A 17872-nucleotide genomic window follows, 5' to 3' on the forward strand; every position below is an offset into this window, starting at 1 on the left:
AAAAGTTGACTGCTTTTTCTTTTATTTCTTTCCCCCTCTCCCCTCCTCCCCAAAGCGCTACCCGCAGCGCACCGCCAGTGCCCGCGCGTGGCCGCAGTGCTCGGTGCTGCGCGGAGCTCCCGCTGGCTCTGCTGCTCGCTCTCCGCCCGCGTGCTGCGGTGTCGCGCGGGGCTGTCCCACGTCTGAGCCGCTGTGCTCTCATGTAGCACGAGAGCGGCTGTAGTAATGGGGCGATTTCGGATTGGAAGCCTATTATCTTTAGCTAGCCCCTTTGAAATGTTTCCTAATTGCAACATCTTGCCAACGCCGGGCAGAGCTCGCGGTGCCGCGGCTTTCTGGATCTTCCCGTGCAGTAGCTGCAATCCGTCTCCTGAGCTGGGGTTCTCGCGGAGTCACTGCCTTGCGTTCCGCTTGCTAAGCCACACCGAACGGACTCTGTCTGTAATGCGGCACTGCCCGCGGGTATTGGGGGAAGCGCAGAGCCAGGTGTGTGCCCGGACTCGCTCTTTCCAGGGCAAGTAATGCTCCGGTCCTTTAGCTGCACCGCTGCTGGACCGGGGCTCAGCCCCGCCGCTGGTAGCTCAGGAGCAGCAGAAATAAAATCCCATGTCGCCAGCACTTGCTTATGCATCTATCACCGGGCAATCGCTGCGTGCAAATAGCCCGTTCACGTGCTTTCAATGAACGGGCTCTGGGACCTTCTGCGCTGGGACGTCGCGTTCCGTCCCTACGGCTGCACTGATTTGCACTCATAGCAGGGAGCGCTTCTTGCAGCACGGCACAAAGTTGGGACGGAGCAGCTGAGCGCTGAGCCGGGTGCTGCCCCTGGGTGCCGGCAGGTTGCGTTCAGGGCTGAACTATTAGATGGCACTGTTACATTTCGGTTGGCCATCTCTCCACCTCCCCTACAGTTAGGGCACGGGCTGAGCCTAGTGGTATGGAGGCAGCGGCCGCGAGGCTGGTGCAGGGAAGGAGGGGGGCTGTCGTGGGCTGCAAGCTCCTGGGGCAGCTGCGAGCTTTGGAGGTCTTTCTCCCATCCTGGGGCTCACCCTGGTTCTCGATAGCAAGACTTGGTGATCTGGATGTTGCAACATCGGGCCTTTGCATGGCTTCAGGGTGAGCAATGATCACTTGATGAATTGCTGCTCTTTGTTTCCTTCCTTCTTCTGACAGTGCCCAGTATCCAGCCTTCCTACAAACAATGCTTTCTATTGTAGTCAGGCAACTAGTTTCTGGCCCATTTTATTTTTGCAGCTACAGTATGGATCCGTGCCAACAGACAGGCACTTTAGCATAGATGGTTTCTACTTGCACGCTGCTTTACTGTCTGGGTTTGCCTGTGCTAAGCACTTCATCATTGAGCACAGAGCGTTGTACCAAACCTCAAAAGTCATGGTGTGTGTTTTACTTCTTTGATTTTGCAGGCACTCAATGGGGATCTTACAGTTAGACCCACATGCAAGCCTGGCTTTTCAGAAGAAGACTACACAGCATTCATCTCCCAGAATATCGTGGAAGGGCAGAAGCTACTCAAAGGTAAGTGGAATAAAATGCTTTAATAGGTGCTGCAATAACTGTACTTGGGGAGGTGAAAGGAGACTTACAGATGCTGGTTGTGATGGTGAAATTGTCTGCAGAATTATGTTTGTAGGAGGATGAAACACTAAGTGGTTTATGTGAGCGCAGTTTTGAATACAGATGAATCACTCCAAGTTCATGTGCTGTCTGCTTCAGGTGCATCGCTCGCCTGTGCTATGCGAGGTCAGCACTTTGCTTTTAAGTCTCCCACTCCCACCCTGTCTGAAGGGACTCTACACTTGATATTTTAGAAAGTATTTTTATGTATGAAATTCAGAGATCCTTAAATTATCTGTGCTTTGAAATGCATGATAAAGCAGACGTTGTTGTTGGAAATGTGGTAAACAAGCCTACAGACATTCTGTTCACAAATGTGGCATTCATTTTCATTACTGCCCCACTGACAACATGAAAACACAGGCAGAAAGAAACTACCAATTAGCTTTACAGTAATTGGCGGATTATAACCACTTTTGTGATTGTAAACTCTGAGACATCTTCGTAATCCAAATAACAATAGATTTTCCTGTGTATTGATCTGTCTCCCTTTCAAGTTAAAAATAATTAAACTTTGTATTTACATGATGCAGAAAATCGTTGTTTTTCTTGAAGATCAAAATCCCATCCCCCTCCCAGCCCCCTTCTTAAGTTTAATCGCCAGCCACTAGTGGATGCTACAGCAGTTCTAAAAACACAGCATGCTGTAGGAATGGAGAGCACAACAGGTTCCGATATCCTGCAAGAGGGATTGCAAACCCTTTGCTACTTTCTCCTGAGTGCATTTATTCTCACGTACACTCCTCTGCCAGAAAGCTGGCGTTTCTGTCTTCCTGCACAACCACCACCTGCTCTGTTACTTTGATTTCTAGGGAGATGGAGAGCTGTATTCTTTCTGGCTTCAGTGGAATCCAGGGCTGGATGTTTTCTCTCTACATGAGTTGGCAATCAGTTTTGTTTCTAAGCCTGACTGTCTTTGTTTTGCTGTTCAGGAATTCTCTTGACTGGCCTGGCATCAGCTGGGAGATGCTGGGGAATTTATTTGTTGTTTGAAAGATAGCCAGCTAGAGGGCTGGACACAGACAAAATTGAGAGTAACACAGAGCAGTAAATATTAGAGGCGTGGTACCAAACATTTTCATGCTTAGTAGCAATTTTTCCAAAACTAGAAGTGGCAAGGTCTTCCAGGCCAGTCTGTGAACTGAATACTTCCACACTTCTTAGCTTTGGAAGCCATCTGATACGCAGCGTCCTCCAAAGTCTGGAAGATCACGTTGTTAATACACTTGCTTGGAGGACTTTTTTTTTTTTTTATTTAGTTGATATGTTGCAGTGCATGTTCGTGTAGGTGGGCGGTAGGGATGGAGCAGGTCTGTTCAGCAATGAATGAAGGCAGCAGAGTGGCTGTCACTTCATTTTTGGTTGCAAGTGACCGCCTTTAAATGTGGAATTATATTTAGGCTGTCAAGTTGATTTGAATGCAAAAAATGTGTTTAATGAACATTAATTTTATCCTTAGGGTCCAGTTGTAGTTTTACATTCATCGTGGTGAAACTGCTGCTCATTTGGGGCCGAACTGCCCCCCAGATATCGCACTGCTGTAAGATTTGTGTTCTGGTAGCATTGTCCCTGGTGACGTGATTTGCAGCAATTTTGTCAACTGAAGGAGAAAGGGGGAGGGGGTGGGAAAATAAGTGCAAATGTTGTGTTTGCTAATAAGTGACCTATCATTTTTACACCTTATAATCAGCAGCCAAATACATGCTGCTGTTTATCAGAGGAAACAAATATATTTAATTAACTTGTGGGATAACGGGGGAGAAAATCTGCTGCATAAAATCCTTCTTTGTGCTTGTGTTGTTCTTTATATTGTAGTATGTAAAATTGGTAGTTTTCCAGTTTAGGTTTAATTTTACTTCCTAACACTTGATATGTCTGAGGCATAAAATGTTTATCTCGTTCTTCCATCTGGGTGAAGTATTGTACAATAGATCAGACCAAAAACGGGTTCAGATTGCTTACATTAACATGTTTGATAGATTGACATATGTACTGCTTCACACCATCTTACCACGCAAAGCTTTGCTGCCAGCTACCACCATCTTATTCATCAGCATTCAGTAATTCATCTTTGGGCCAAGTGGGGCTGTTTGCACTGAAAAACACAAAACAACAGGTAGGGATTCACCTGATGGGCATTTCATGGGTTTGGGGAAAAGGGGTATATATAGTTTAAATTACTCTCAGGGGTTTCCCCAGGCATATCCCAAATCTGTGTGCTGTGTAAGAACCATTCCCTCCCTGGGAAAGAGGGAGGGGGGACAGTTTGCAGTGCCTGAGGATGGGTTCAACCTTTGGCCAAATCATCGTTTGGGCAGATGTGATGCAGGTGGTCAGCCTCAGGTGTTGAGAAGTACAGCTGCTGGGTGGTTGGAGGACACGCTCTGGTCCTACGACTGGTTTCCCTTCTAAGCTTGCTCTAATTGTAGCAGCATGGTGAGTATATCTAAGTAAGTGCCTAAAGTACTCTAGGTTTGAATTGAGTTAAACAGATCATGGCTGCTTATAATTGACTTATTCCAATGGAAGTAGCTTAGTCCTAATTTGACAACAAGAGCTTTTACAGAGTCATTGTTTTATTATAAGTGTGCCATAAGCTATTAACTACTATGTTGTGGTTCATCTTATTCGCCTGAGTCAGCTCTTTAACATCCTCAAAATATACAGATTCTAGCAGGAGCTATTTGTTACACAATAATTAATTTGTTTATGATAAATGGATGGGAGAAATGTCATGGCATTTTGTTTTATGTATAAATGAAAAGCATTTGCATTTTAAAAATTTCATCTTAATTAGACTTAAAATAGTCTTCCCCAATAGGGCCACAAATACCACGCACTACACATCGCTGCTGAACGTTGTATCCCAATGATGGGGTATTAGCTGAGTTAATTCATGGAGCCTGAACCTTCCTCAGAAATGCTATCCTTGCATTTCCTAACATTAGCTAGAGGAGTAAAATCCATTTATTTGTTTTTGTTTGGAGGATAATAAAGTGAGCGTTGATAACTGATGCATAATAATGTTTAAAATAGGACGGTTGGTTGTTTTCTTCCTTAGCCCTAGGAAAAAAAATCTCAAAGCTGCTCTATGACAGGACAATTACAACCCAGCTATCTTTTTCCTCTTTGTTAATTATTAACATGAAGTTGAAGTGGTGAGAACATCGCTCCCTAGAGGTGGGGAGCACTGACACGATGTGCTGCATTGAGAGCAGCTTGGGACTGATGGGGATCTGTCCCAGAGCTGAGACTCAGGTGAATGGGAGCGATGGGCAGGTGGCCTTGTAGGGAAAGAGCCACGAGGAGCAGGATGCTGAAGGTAGTATGCAGGATGGTTGTACAAGGCAGGCTTATGCTCTGGATACCGACTGTTTTTCTAAGATCTTTGAAGACTCCAAAAATGACATCTTTAACAATGAGAAGTTTGAATTTTATTGGTGAGACCATGGCAACTGGCAGTGGGTGTTAATGGCATTATTTTTCCAGCGTAGTGCCATCGTGGTTAACCCTGGTCACCTTCCAGAGATGCACCTAACCTCCATTACTGGTGTGCGTCTTGTAGCCTTCCGTACAGCCAAGAGACAGCGTAAGAAATGAAGGCACACAGCCCTTTCTTGTTGTGTTTTTTTTTTTTTCTTTGCTTCTGTTCATCTACAGTGATTCATGGTTCTGTTGCCCATCTGAAATAGTGCCTGTACCAGCGTAGCAGGATAACTCTGCTTGTGTGGGCAGCTGCGTTTGGGTAGGAGCGTGTGGAAGCACAGTTTGTTTCCGTGCAGCAGTCCGAATGAGCTGTGCCAGCTTGTGCTGCTTTCAGCACGTGTGTGAAAGCAAAGGTAGCCAAACTCCAGGCAAATGATGTTTTTCACTATCACGCTTCTTGTTTACAAACAAGTAGAACATGTAAACTTTACTGAAATAGCTGTCTTTTTTTTTTTTTTTCTCCAAATGAATTCTACATGGAGCCACCTCTCAGATGAGTCTTAAAAGAAGGATGTTCTTTGTGGCTGAAGCCTTTTGTTCTCCCCTTGAAAGCTTCAGAAACTCCTCTGTTCAGCCCCTGCCACCTCTAACAGTTGGACTTAGGAAGGCTGAGAGAGTTTAGAAAACAGAAGAGATAGAGCAAACACCCCAGCCTTCCTACGGCAGTGTGCAAACAAATATGCAATTGAAATACAAATAATGTGAGGTGGTGAAACCTGAACAAACCTTTGCAAGCTGTGTTTGAGGCTGGTTGCTGGTAATTCACATGGCAATAAGTAGGGATATGTCCTGTACCTGCTTTTGTACTGCATTCCTGTGGTTAAGACAAGGCAAGAAACTGAATGTGTCCTGTGGATTGTGTTAGGGCAGGGTAGTGGCAGCTCTGCTTGAAAAAAGCCACTCAGCCACAAAATACTGTTGCGTATGTGATGTTGGACCCTGACAGAAAGACTGATTCAGGTAACGCTTCTAAGGAGAAACGCTGGTAGTTTTGCTAAGCACCTACAGTAACAGATAACCTAGCAAGTGCTCAGGGATCTACAGAAGCTATTGACAGGGAACGTGTATCTGCAGTACATGAGTTGCAATCCCCATTATATGTGTGGTTTCCCACTTCTCTTCTGAGTAGAATCCAAAGAATCCATAGGTATGTACCTGCCTGCTATTAATTCCATATTCTGAGCACTCTCTGGGGCTGTCTGGATGTTCTTAGGAAGCAAGAATCATGAGGGATGCTTGGTTCAGTCTGGGGTTCTGCCATGCCTCAGCAGGGTTGCCCAGCATGTTGCAGCATGGACACCTTGCAGCCTGCTGACAGACCCAGTGCCTTCTGCAAGCCGCTCATGGCTCGAAAGGAGCCTTTCCCTTTCCGCTTTTATTATTTTCTGGTCTGTGATTCTGCATGAAAAGCAACCACTGAAGTTATCATACAGATAATTAGCTTCACAGTTCCATAATAAAATCTGAAAGTAGGGAATCCAGATCTCTACCCATAACCTTTTTTTATTCCTTGGGGTAAATAGAGGCCGAGAGGCATCAGCTCTCTGCGTTAGGTTTGTGCATGCTCGTGTGAAGCTGTTTCTCAGCAAACTCTTCTCCCATTCCACAACTTCTTCCAAACACAGTTCTTCTTGTTGCAGATCAAACTCGCTGTTTCAGTTGTGAGCTGCAGGGGAGACCATAAAAAGAGCCCCCATAGATTGGGGTAACAGCTGATGCATATTCATTTTCAACATTGTTCTTTGTATCTAACTTCTGGCACAGAAATTTGATGTTGAAGTTGACATTTTTATCTAATAAAATGCCAGTTAATGAGACCAGAGTAGTCAATAGCACTCTGTAGAGTTAATCCCCTTACACTGTTTAATAACTGTATATATTGCTTTCTAGTTCAGAGCTTTGAACCAAATTCCTCAAACCCAAGTAAAATTACTTCTTTCTGCATTCTGGGAAAGCAACTGATTTTTATCTGAATAAATCTGCTTCTCCAAAAACAGTCTCGAGCTCCTCTTCTTTTTTTTTTGTTTTCTTTAGTAGGTAGGGGGAAAACTTTGTCTCTTGGAAAATGAAGATGCTTCAAATTGAGTACTCTGAACAAATAAACATATATTAAGGAAGAAAATGAAACCATTTCTAATGAATAATTCTTTTTTTCGTAGGGTGTTAGGAAGTAAGCCATGCCTGGATCAGTGTAAATGTGTGGCTTATTGTGAAATACCTGTTGTCTTGAAGTCCAAACCAATAAAGTGAGGTCTGCTAAGGTTAGAAAATGTTAATTTCCGAGTCACTCCTGTGTTTGGAAACTGCTTGCTGCTGACAGAGCTCATGAGCTCTGATCTCACTGAGCAGATGCTGAAAGCATTTTGCAAGTTCTGTTTTTCACATGTGGTAAATGGAAATTATTTATTCCAGCAGTGAAATATTGCTTTATTTTCACTGACCTAATGCCAGTTCTCAAGCCTAATTCCATTGATATTCATGTGCAAGCCTCTTTCCTCCTTAATTTTCTCTTGGAAAATGAGCATAATATTTTTCAGGAGATACCTTATTTCATTGCAGACTGAGGATTGTGAAGTGCTTAGTTCTGCAGTAGCTTGGACTATGCACAGTCCACAGAATGCTGGCAGATTTAGATTGTACTTAAAAGTCTCATTTAAAGAAGAGATTCAAAGTACAGAAGACATGATTTAATTAGAAATCTGTTTTTTAATTTTTTTTTTTTCCATATAATAGAATGAATTTGGATAACATAGGGAAAGAAGGTTGTTTCTCTTCTATTTAGGGGTAGAAATATATTCAGAATTAATTCAATTCCTGCAGAATTCCTGCAGTGAACAGAACAAAATGCCCTACTTTGTATGTTTGTGTAAATGTGGTGGTAGGAACAGAGACAAGAAGGCAGTGATTGAAAAGTAGTGGTCACTCTTTGTGTTTTGGGACTCCAGGTTTGGAATAGTCTGACAAGGAAACTAAGAGGAGCCTTTAGCAGAGACTCCAGTCTCGATTTCTCTTACAGCCTGTTCCTGAATGCTCCTGAACGCTGCAATGGGAATTTATGCTGGACGGATGGACTCAATCCATACCTATTTTTAGTGTATGTAAACCTTCTGTGCGCTATTTGAAGGATTTGAAGAGCATCTTATTTCATGTTCAATTTTCCTGTTGGTGCTTAAATGACCCCCTCCAAGTTTTTGCTTTTTGAGTCTATGATCAGAAATGCTATTGGCCTTTGGTGCCATCAGATGTTACTGTCCAGATAACAGTGTTATTTTAGTACTTTGTTTAAAAATATTTTTATTCGCATTTCTGAAAGGAGAGGCTGAGAGATTTGGGGCTGTTTATCCTGCAGAAGTCTCAGGGAGATGTTAGCATTACGTGTAAATTCTTCATGGGATGATGGGGGTGGGTAGCACTCAGACGTGCATGGAAAAAGGGCAAAGAAAATAGGCACAAACAGGAGTGCAAGAAATTCTATTTATCAGTGTGAAATAGCTTCTTTGGTGGTTGTCAAACATGGAGCTGGATGCTCGGGGGGGTTATGGAGTCATCTCTGAGCCTGGAGATGCTCAGAGCCCCGTGGGCTTTGGCCATGCCTTGCTGCCCTGCAGTGGGATGCTCTTGGGATTCTGTGAGTGGTGATTGTATGGAAAATTAGTGACGAACAGAGATTTTCTGCAAGTGGAGATCAAATAACTTTAAATAAAAACAAGGCAACAGTCTGCCAAAAAAAAAAAAAAAAAAAAATCCTTATAGGGAAATGGTATTTCTGTAACTTCTTGGAAGCATAACTTCTAAAGAGACTATAATTGAAACACCAGGGACCACTATTCTGCTGTTTGCTTCCATTAATGTCCAGACTTAACTCAGGCACAGTTTGTCTCCCGGCATAAGGAAATGTTACACTTAAATTCAAAAAGCTCTTGATTTCCTCTTTATTTTTAGTATAATAAATGTGGAACATATGGAGTTTGTGTTTTCCCAAAATATTTGTCATTAGTACTGGCTGCCTCACTTCTTTCAGCAGAATCTTCCCCAAGTGAGTTTTCCTGCAACATAAAAAATAGTTGAGTAGAACAAGATTTCTTTTTGCCACAGGCTTTGTGATTCTTCTTGCTTACATTCATTGTCGCTAATTTATTTATTAATTTTGAATTGTAATTGCGCAGAGGGAGAGAGGAGCAGCAAATGTTCTGGCATATGGGCTGCCCTGTCATTGGAAACGGAGATTTGCAGTCGCTCTTGCTGCCCTGTGCCTTATGACCCCAGGCTCCAGACTATCTCTCCGCCAGCCTGTTTAAATTCCTGCTTTCTGCTCCCTTCCAATACAAAATTTTAATTATTTTTGCTTTGCCTGCTTGCCAGCGTTTTGTGATAGAGAGCCAGTGGCAGTAATTCAGTAGTCTGCTAGTTATGCTGCTGCTCAGAGGGTCACATATACTACAGCCTATTAACATTAGCATGGTAATAGCAGCCGGTATGTGGAATGCGCAGTGGGAATGTTGGAAGCTCCTCCAAGGACCCTGAAGATATGTATGGGCCACCCATGATGCAGAAAAAGAATGCCCTTTCTGCTTTGAAATGAGCCAATCTGTGTGTTTCATGGATACCCAGCAGCACTGCAATCATTAAGGCTATTACTATGCCTATTATAAATCACAATTCTGTAGCAGTTTGTAGATTAGTCACAAAAAGTGCTTTCAGTCTAAAATCTTGTTAGACTGACTTTGTCTAGTAGCAATTCCAATCCCTATTAAACAAAATTGTCTTTAAAATAATTATGAATATAGCAATTATCCAAAGATAAATAGTCAAGATTACAAAAATTGTTCCATAGAAAACTATGTATCCCTCAGTCGGTCTGGGAAATGATAAAAGGCAGGTCGGTGAAACAAATGTGTTTTACTCATTGTGAGTCAGGAGAACCCACGTGATATTTGGATTCTTGGTTTCTGAAGATAAAATATCAACAAGTGAGCTTGAGAAGATGTCAGAAAATAAAGAAATGTTGCACTTGAATAACTTCAAATAGGAGCTAATCTAAAGCATAAAATTTAATAACCTGTTTCTTCCTGGTATGGTCAAGGTAGTCATTAACAGTTGACTCCCTGTAAATCAGCCCTGCCCTGCAGTTCTTTCTGTCAGGAGGACCTTTTTGGGAAGTCTCACTGATTTCAGAGACCTGTCTGTGGTGTTATTGAACCTCTCACGCTCAGTGCTATCAGTTTGATGGAGCTTTGTGGACAACTAGCAGAACAGGGTTGGAGGAATGCAAGCTGCTTTTGTAGGTCCAGTCCTGGGGACCACAGCCAAGCAATGTCTGGCTTCCCTCTTTTTCTTTATTTTTCAAGCCGAAGGTCTCTTGCAATTAAAACCTGTTGCTGTTTGTCTTATTCATCAGAGAACAGTTGCTGCTTTTTGTTGGCTTTCTTTCTAACACATTTAAAATGTTTCCTTAGCTTGTGTTGGCCGAGCCACTCATTTGTGCCTTCTCATGCATTGTGCCCTCCTCTGAGCCCATAGCATTGTGCTCAGCACGGTGCCCCAGGGTGGTGTGGCTGTGCCAAGGCTGGCCATGTTGGAGAGTTATTCACCTGGGCAATAGTCCAGTTGATTTAGCCTATATGAGGATTGTTTTTTGTTTTTGTTTTTAATTTTTTTTTTTGAGAGTGTGACACTGTTGACTCATATTCAGCTTGTGATCCAGTATAACCTCCCACATCAATTTTTTGAAGAACTCCTGCCTACCCAGTTATTTTCTATGTGTACTGTTGATCAATCCTACTGAATTGGGTTACCTTGCTCTTCGTCCCTTGAATTCTTTTTTTTTTTTCTTCTTCTTTTTATTGATTCTGATCTGTGACTTAGAATTGTTCTGAATCTTGCTCTTGACCTTCAACAGTGCTGCAGTTGTGCCCTGTTTCCATGCCGTTCACAGATGTAAAAAACATATGCTGCATTCCTTTATCTGCTCTGTTAATAAGAGCATTGAGCAAAACTAGTTCAGAACAGACTGTTGGAGAGCTCATGTGATAGATCCTTCTGCTTTGGCCATGAACCATCAAACTTATGCTCTGGATATAGTCATTGAAATATCTAAGATGACAGTAGTGCTTTCTAATCAGTCTTTTATGTCTTGAAGTTTTTTGTTTTGGATCTGTAGGAACACAGCTAAATCTAAACAATATTATTCATAAAGCTCGTTGGAAGACCCAACCCATGCTTTAATATTTTACTATTTAGTGATATTGTTGAAGTTCTCCTGCCATAACTCTGATTTTTATTTTCATTTTTTCAAGTGATTTCATGTTGATTTGTGTGCTGGGGGTGGAAACTCCCTCTGCTGGTGACTTCTGACTCTCGAGCATCTCTCTTCATGGGTGGAAAGAGAGAGTAGGGCCAGTGGATATCCAGATGGAAAATCACATAGGGAGCATTGCCCCTCGGTAAAAGATCTTCTTTGAGGAATCATTTCAGGTCCTGTATGCTTATCGTGCAAGAGACTGATTATTGCTGGCTGGTTGCGTAGCTTCCTTGAAAACAGAAGATTTACAAAATTACACAACTATTTTGCTCATCTCCAGAAGCTTGCTTTCTCTTTTTATTTATTCTTTCTTTTTTATGAAGATTTTCATCAGTTGATTTAATGTCCTTTAGTTTTGGTGGTGTTTTTTTTTTTTTTTTTTTTTTTTTTTTTTTTTTTTTCACTGGGGATAAAGAAAGATATGTATAGTTGTTTGGTAAAAGGAGAAAGCATAGGTCATGGTAAGAATTCATGTAATGAATTCTTCAAGGATGATGACGACCCAAGGATTTCTTAATGCTGTGTTCAAACGCTCATCAGTTTAGTGACCTAGAGATCACTGGAGATGCTTGTTCAAATAACTGAGTAGTGGATTGATGATCGCTGTGCAAAGTTTACTAAAAAATTTTTGTTTTGTTTGCCTAGAGCCTGAAACATTGAAAATGTAATTGAAAGTTGAAGGTTTGGTTGCTATAGCTGATGATAAGCAAAGTGTTCCATTGTACGCATCAGTCTGATTTCTCCTGACTACAAACAGAAGGACTGTATGGGGCAGTCAGAAATGTTGGGTCTGTGTTAGACATAAAGTAGAGGTTTAATAGGTTTAATGGTGAGCTGATATGTGAATTCCCGTTGCCTGAGTCTGTGCAGGGATTTCTGTAAGTGGTGAATTAACTGCGATGTTTTATCAAAGATCAATGCAGACAATGCATTTGACTGAAATGATTTTGCTTCGTGTTTTCAATAAAGCAAAGTTTTATTTTCTTTTTCTACTGTGAATTGTGGCATAATGTTGGTTGTATCCCATTAAATAGCAGCAGAATTGAGCAGTAGTAGCACAGCTGGTTTTACCTTCATAATATATGTTTCATTGCCTTGGGAGACATGATGACAAAGCAAAGTTCTGTTAATGCAGCAGGATCAACTTTTGACAGTGCATCTGTAAGGAGGAGAATTTAACGTCTCTGAACTGGCATTGCTTCTTAAAATTAAAGCAAGTAAGTTGGAGGGGGCTGGCATGGGGAGATGTGGAATGCTGACTGCTGAGAGGCCTCCTCACAGCTGCTGGGCTGTGGTTCCTGGTGCGCCTGGACAACTCAAAGTGATGAATGCTGAGATGTGAAGAGAGGACAAGATTTCTGCACTGGGGTCCTTTGTAAATGGTTTCTGACTAAGATATATATACCCACACCTCCAAGAGGAATGCATAGGTGATGCCTACTCCAAGAACCTACTGTTCTAGGGAGAGCTGTCATAAAAATAAATAAAGCCAAGCTCAAGGTTATCTACCCAAATCAGTAATATACGCTCCAAGAAAGTTAGTATCTGATGAATGTCATTTAAGTACCTCCCCAGCTAATAAATAGCTCAGGAGGTATAAAATTTAATGCTTCTAAAGTTGCAGGAACCTTTGCAGAACACTTTTAAATAGGACTCGTTGGAAGCAGGAGGCTTAATACTCACCTGCTGGGAGCTGAATGCTGAAAAAGATATGGTGGAATGGGGCTGCTTTTCTTGAATATAGGCTTGTTTTGTTTTAAGCTCTTTTCGAGTTATGTGTCTTCTGGAACAATTTTTTTTGTTGCTGTTATTGTGTAACACATTGCCCGAGTTGCACTAGTAAGCAGCATTCTGTTTTTTAAGTCTGATCTGAAGCATTACTGAAGGCTCAACTTGCTTTGGAGTGGGTCATTGTGCCACAGAAATAGCCTGAAGAGCAACTGCATGTCATTTTTCACACAGCTATGCCTAAAGGATCTGTTTGCTTTCAGTCTTAAACATACATCTGTTGCCTATCTCAGGAGCTCATGTACCAGAATGATTCTCATTTTCCTTCTGTTCTTTTCTCATCATGGTCACCTGTGGTTCTGCTGAGAAAAGAAATGATACATGTGCATGTTTGTAGGGCACAGTCAGTCTTGGGCAGAGAACTTTTTTATTTCATTATCGAGCTTTACTTGACAGGTGAGCAAATAAGCAACAGAAGCTGCTCTGAGATCACTGAGACCTTATGTAGTAGTTATGAGTTTATTTAGAAGTCACAGCAGTCCAAACTCTGCCCCAGTTGGCTTGCTTCCTGACAAGCAATACCCCCTGCTTCTTCGCAGTCATGTGCTTTTTCCTAATTCCCATGGCAGTCACTTTTTTGGCACTTGCAGTTAGGAGGAAAAAGTAAAATGAAGTAATACAAGGCATTTATTTTGGCCCTGGGTTGTGACTCATAAATAGCAATAGCATCTGTGCTGATAGATTTTCATGATATATAATCAGGTTGAATGGACAAAGCTTTCATTCTACTGCTGTTTTATTTTTTTGCCATTGTTACATTTAGGTAGCTCTGAAGGGAGGAAGTCTGTGGTTATGTATATTTCTCACAGATAGCTCAATTTATGTAAGTCTTGTGAATTTTAATTTAGACTTTTTAAACTAAGAAAAGGTTTATTTCCTTTTCTTGAGCTTTACAAAACTTTTTCCTTTCCAAATCTTGGTCTGTTGAAGAGTCACAATATTGCCAAGTCTACGCTGTTCTTTTAATTAAAAGACAAAAAAAAAGAACAGAAACTTTCAGTGGACGTAAATCATTATAATCCTGAAATGATGTAAATCAGTGCAACTCCAAGTCTTTGGAACTATTCTGACTTACATCTACCGAAAATCTGGCACATAATATTCCTGCTGGTCTTTTCTTTTACCCAATAGATGCTCTACGCAGAGTTGGCACTATGAACAAAGCTTTCTCTTACTAAATGATAGAGGGTGGCACGGCTTCCAGCACTGCTGATTCAGCACAGCAGAGGCCATTTTCCTCGTTTCTTTGTGAGCTAGATTAAATTACTCTGCAGGCTGGACTGCAGCCACAGGCCATGGTTTTACAGTCTTATAACATGGTATCCCAGTCCGTGGCAACTGAGAGATCTGGCTGCACACAAAGCTCTTCTGCTTCACTGCAAAGGATTTTTAGACTCATCTGTCTCTTTACAAGGCTAATGCCAGCAGCATTGAAAATATTTTGATTTTCTAGTTGATACATAATAAAATAAGGTTCTGTTAATTGAATAAAGAGATATCATGGGGATCAGGTTGGTATAAAAACTCCACTGTATTTGTTTGTCATGGCAACGTTTCTTTAGTTTTGCCTTACAGAATTACAGGATAAAAAATACTGTAAGTTCTTTAATGAATATAACACAACTGTAGTACCAGTGAAGGTATCCTGCTTAAGCTTGGGGAGTTGTGCCATAAGGGATTTTTTGATGATTTATCAAAATGTTGGGACCTGGAAATCCATTTCCCTTTGTGCGTCTGCATGAGGATGTTTCTTGTCTGTTCTGTGTGGAGCTGGAATTGAGTCCAAGGAGTGAGGCAGTGGGATGCACTTTGTGGTCACTGCACCTTGTTCGTATCTGAGGAGCTGGGACCTGGGATGTCTCTGACTACAACATGTGGGTAAACAAGTAGTTTCCTGCTCACTGGCCAGTGCTGGATTCCTTTATTTGAAAAGCATAGCTGGCTCTGTTGTGCTATCCAGTTGGGCTTCATGATCGCATGTTATAGCAGAAACGGTCTGGCTTCAGTGGAGTGTGGTTGTTGCTCTGATTTACCCTCTCTAATGCTGATAATCAACCCAAGAAGCTTTCTCTATTGGTGAATGGAGAAAGTAACAGTTAGTGAGGGGAGAAAGGTCAAATGATTCAAAGTAAAAGCCATCATGTTTCCAACATGAGTAGTATTTTAAGTGGATGTCATCTAATCCAGATGTTCAAGTGAAGTTGAGACTTAGGCTTAAAGAATTTTCTCAACAGGTTTAGAAGTTTCACTTTATCTCCTCTCCCACGTTTGAGGATCTAATCACATTGTTTTCTGACTGTAAGGGGTAGTCCATACACGTGGTTATCTAATTGCGTTTCAGCACTGTCCACATAGTTTAAGCAAACAAAAGTCCCCCTCCTGGTTGTAACTTAAAGATGGATGTATTTTTACAATTAAAAATTATTATCCAGTCAGAATGTTTTTCATTACAATAATTCCCCAAGTGTGGTACAGAAGTAAGGTTCTTATTGCTGGTTTCAATTCCAAAGCAGAAACTGACAGATAAGGAAAGTTGTTTCAGAGCAGTTTGCCCTGTTTTCTAAGACCTAGCTCCAGTCTCTCATTATCAGAAGTGTGGCTGAGCGAAGGGTTTATCTATTGATTTCTGAATGTATTGTGCTGTTATTCTAAAACTTCTCTCCTCAGTGGAATTTCTATTCAGCAGTCTCTAGTCAAGCTTAGGGAAGTTATTTGATTTTGAAAGTTTGAACGAATAATAATAGAAGAAGTATTGATGCCATTGGATTTTTCTGAGCATAGTCTTCTAGTAAAATATAAAGGCTTCTTCCACCTGTACGTATCCTTGACAGTTCAGTACATTATCTAGGAGCAAAGCAGAATATGGAAATCATTGATGTTTTACTATCTGAGAATTTATAATGGCAGAACTTTTTCAGACAAAAGTTACAAGTTGTGGTGGTGTAACAAAACAGAAGAAATTCTGAGTTAGTGCAGCTTTGTCTTCTTGTAACTGTGTGCTTTGTTTCTCAACAATTAGGCCTTTCCTGCTAACTCTTTAACCATTAAAATCTAATAGTAGAAACCCATTAGTGTTATTTCCTAATACGAGATATGTAGTAAGAGAATTACAATGTGTATGTGCTGCCTCTCTTATTTCTGACATTATTTACATATCTAAGGAAATGAACGCTTTAAAAGAGCAATAGCAGGAGAGTAGATTGTGTTTGATGGACACTTTAGTTAATTAAACATCTCTTTTTAAAAACTGACTACAGGAGGAAGCAATTTTTGCCTTTGACTGGTCTGATATTTCTTAGCCATTTGTACGTTGAGCAAGTGATTATGAAAAAAGGAGGAAATGGATGAAATGTAATTGGTAGCAAAATGAGGTCTTCCATTTTGTGGAAACAATCCTGCCTTGCTGAAGTTGGTTGTCTGTCGCTTCATGGTGTCCATGACTGGTCCCGTAATAGGATTATACTGTTTCATTAGGATGTTGTCAAATTAAATCAAGGAAAGTGGACTTGTGTCTGAGAGAGATTCTTTGAGAATGTTCCCTTTCCAGAATACGAGAGTTGGTCGAAGATGGCAATATCTGCTTCCTCAACTTTGGAGGTAGGCTCGCAGTCTGTGTTGGTTGCATTTACACTCCTTTCATGTGAGAAACCTAGCAGAACTTATTTCTGAATTTGTTTAAATGTGGCTTTTTTTTTTTTTTTTTTTTTTGGAAGTAGGGAGAAATTACGTCTTATTTTATGCCTCAGATTTACTTTAGGTGAAAGCCCAAATCCAGGTTTCACTTCCTTTACTTCCCAAGCTTCTTTTTTCAGCACAGGGTGAATAGGGCACACAAGATTGTACTGATGAGCTGTTCCGTAGCTTTACCGTAGCTGAGGTAAGAAAGCCCTGGTATGTGAGGTTGTGCTAAAGATCCAAGTTCTTGAGCTAGATAGAAAAATGTGATTTTCTTTTTCTTAATCCCCCATGCAGAAATAAGTGGTCTAGAATATCTGAAATATCCACCAGTATCATTTCCCTGCTGAGAATTGGCTAACTGTGCAAAATTATATTGACCCGAGGGGATTGAAGTATAGAAGTGGCCGTGTGCTTAACGGCACAGGAATCAAACTGTTTTACTGATAACATTTTATTGATTCATCTTCTCCTGGTGCTACAAGTAGCCCGAAGCTTCACAGAATGAGCTGGCAATGTTTTTTTGTATCGTGGACATTACAGTATTGCAGCTCTTCGTAGGTATTGAAATTTTATTTATGGGCTGAGAGCTCACATAATTGTTGTGATTTGTAATGACTGAGGCTACAGATGGGGCTTCCCAGAGGTTTCATTTCCAGCCAGATAACTGATAATTCCTCTTTTCTGCTTAAGGATCTGTTGTCCCTCCCTGTCTCTGCAGCTGCTGAGGTTTCTCTCTCTGAAATGCTGAAGCATACCTCTGACTTGATGAAGGTGTATAAAATGATTGAAATTGCCTTAACAATTGGCAATGGAAATGTTGCTCGCCATTTGCAAGGGATAGTTTGTTCTTTTCATAAGGAATGGTGGTTTCAATCAGTGTTATGGAAATAATAAAAATGGAAAAAATCCTTCTTATGACAAAGCTTTAAGAAAATGACTGGCTTAAAAAAAAATAATAAAAAAAAAATGGTAGGTTGTGAATTT

At 41.2% G+C, this 17872-nt stretch overlaps 1 protein-coding gene across 1 annotated transcript in view; it reads left to right on the forward strand.

Annotated features, from left to right (window-relative positions):
• CDH4 (cadherin 4) overlaps positions 1-17872 on the forward strand; it is a 420515-nt gene that overhangs the window by 637 nt on the left and 402006 nt on the right. Inside the window, exon 2 of the mRNA XM_085241473.1 lies at positions 1425-1536. Within this exon, the coding sequence (XP_085097599.1) occupies positions 1425-1536 (112 nt within the window). The remainder of the gene's footprint in view (positions 1-1424; positions 1537-17872) is intronic.

Source organism: Meleagris gallopavo, chromosome 22 (genome assembly GCF_905368555.1).
Source record: "Meleagris gallopavo chromosome 22, MGAL_WU_HG_1.1, whole genome shotgun sequence".
Classification (NCBI taxonomy): domain Eukaryota; kingdom Metazoa; phylum Chordata; class Aves; order Galliformes; family Phasianidae; genus Meleagris; species Meleagris gallopavo.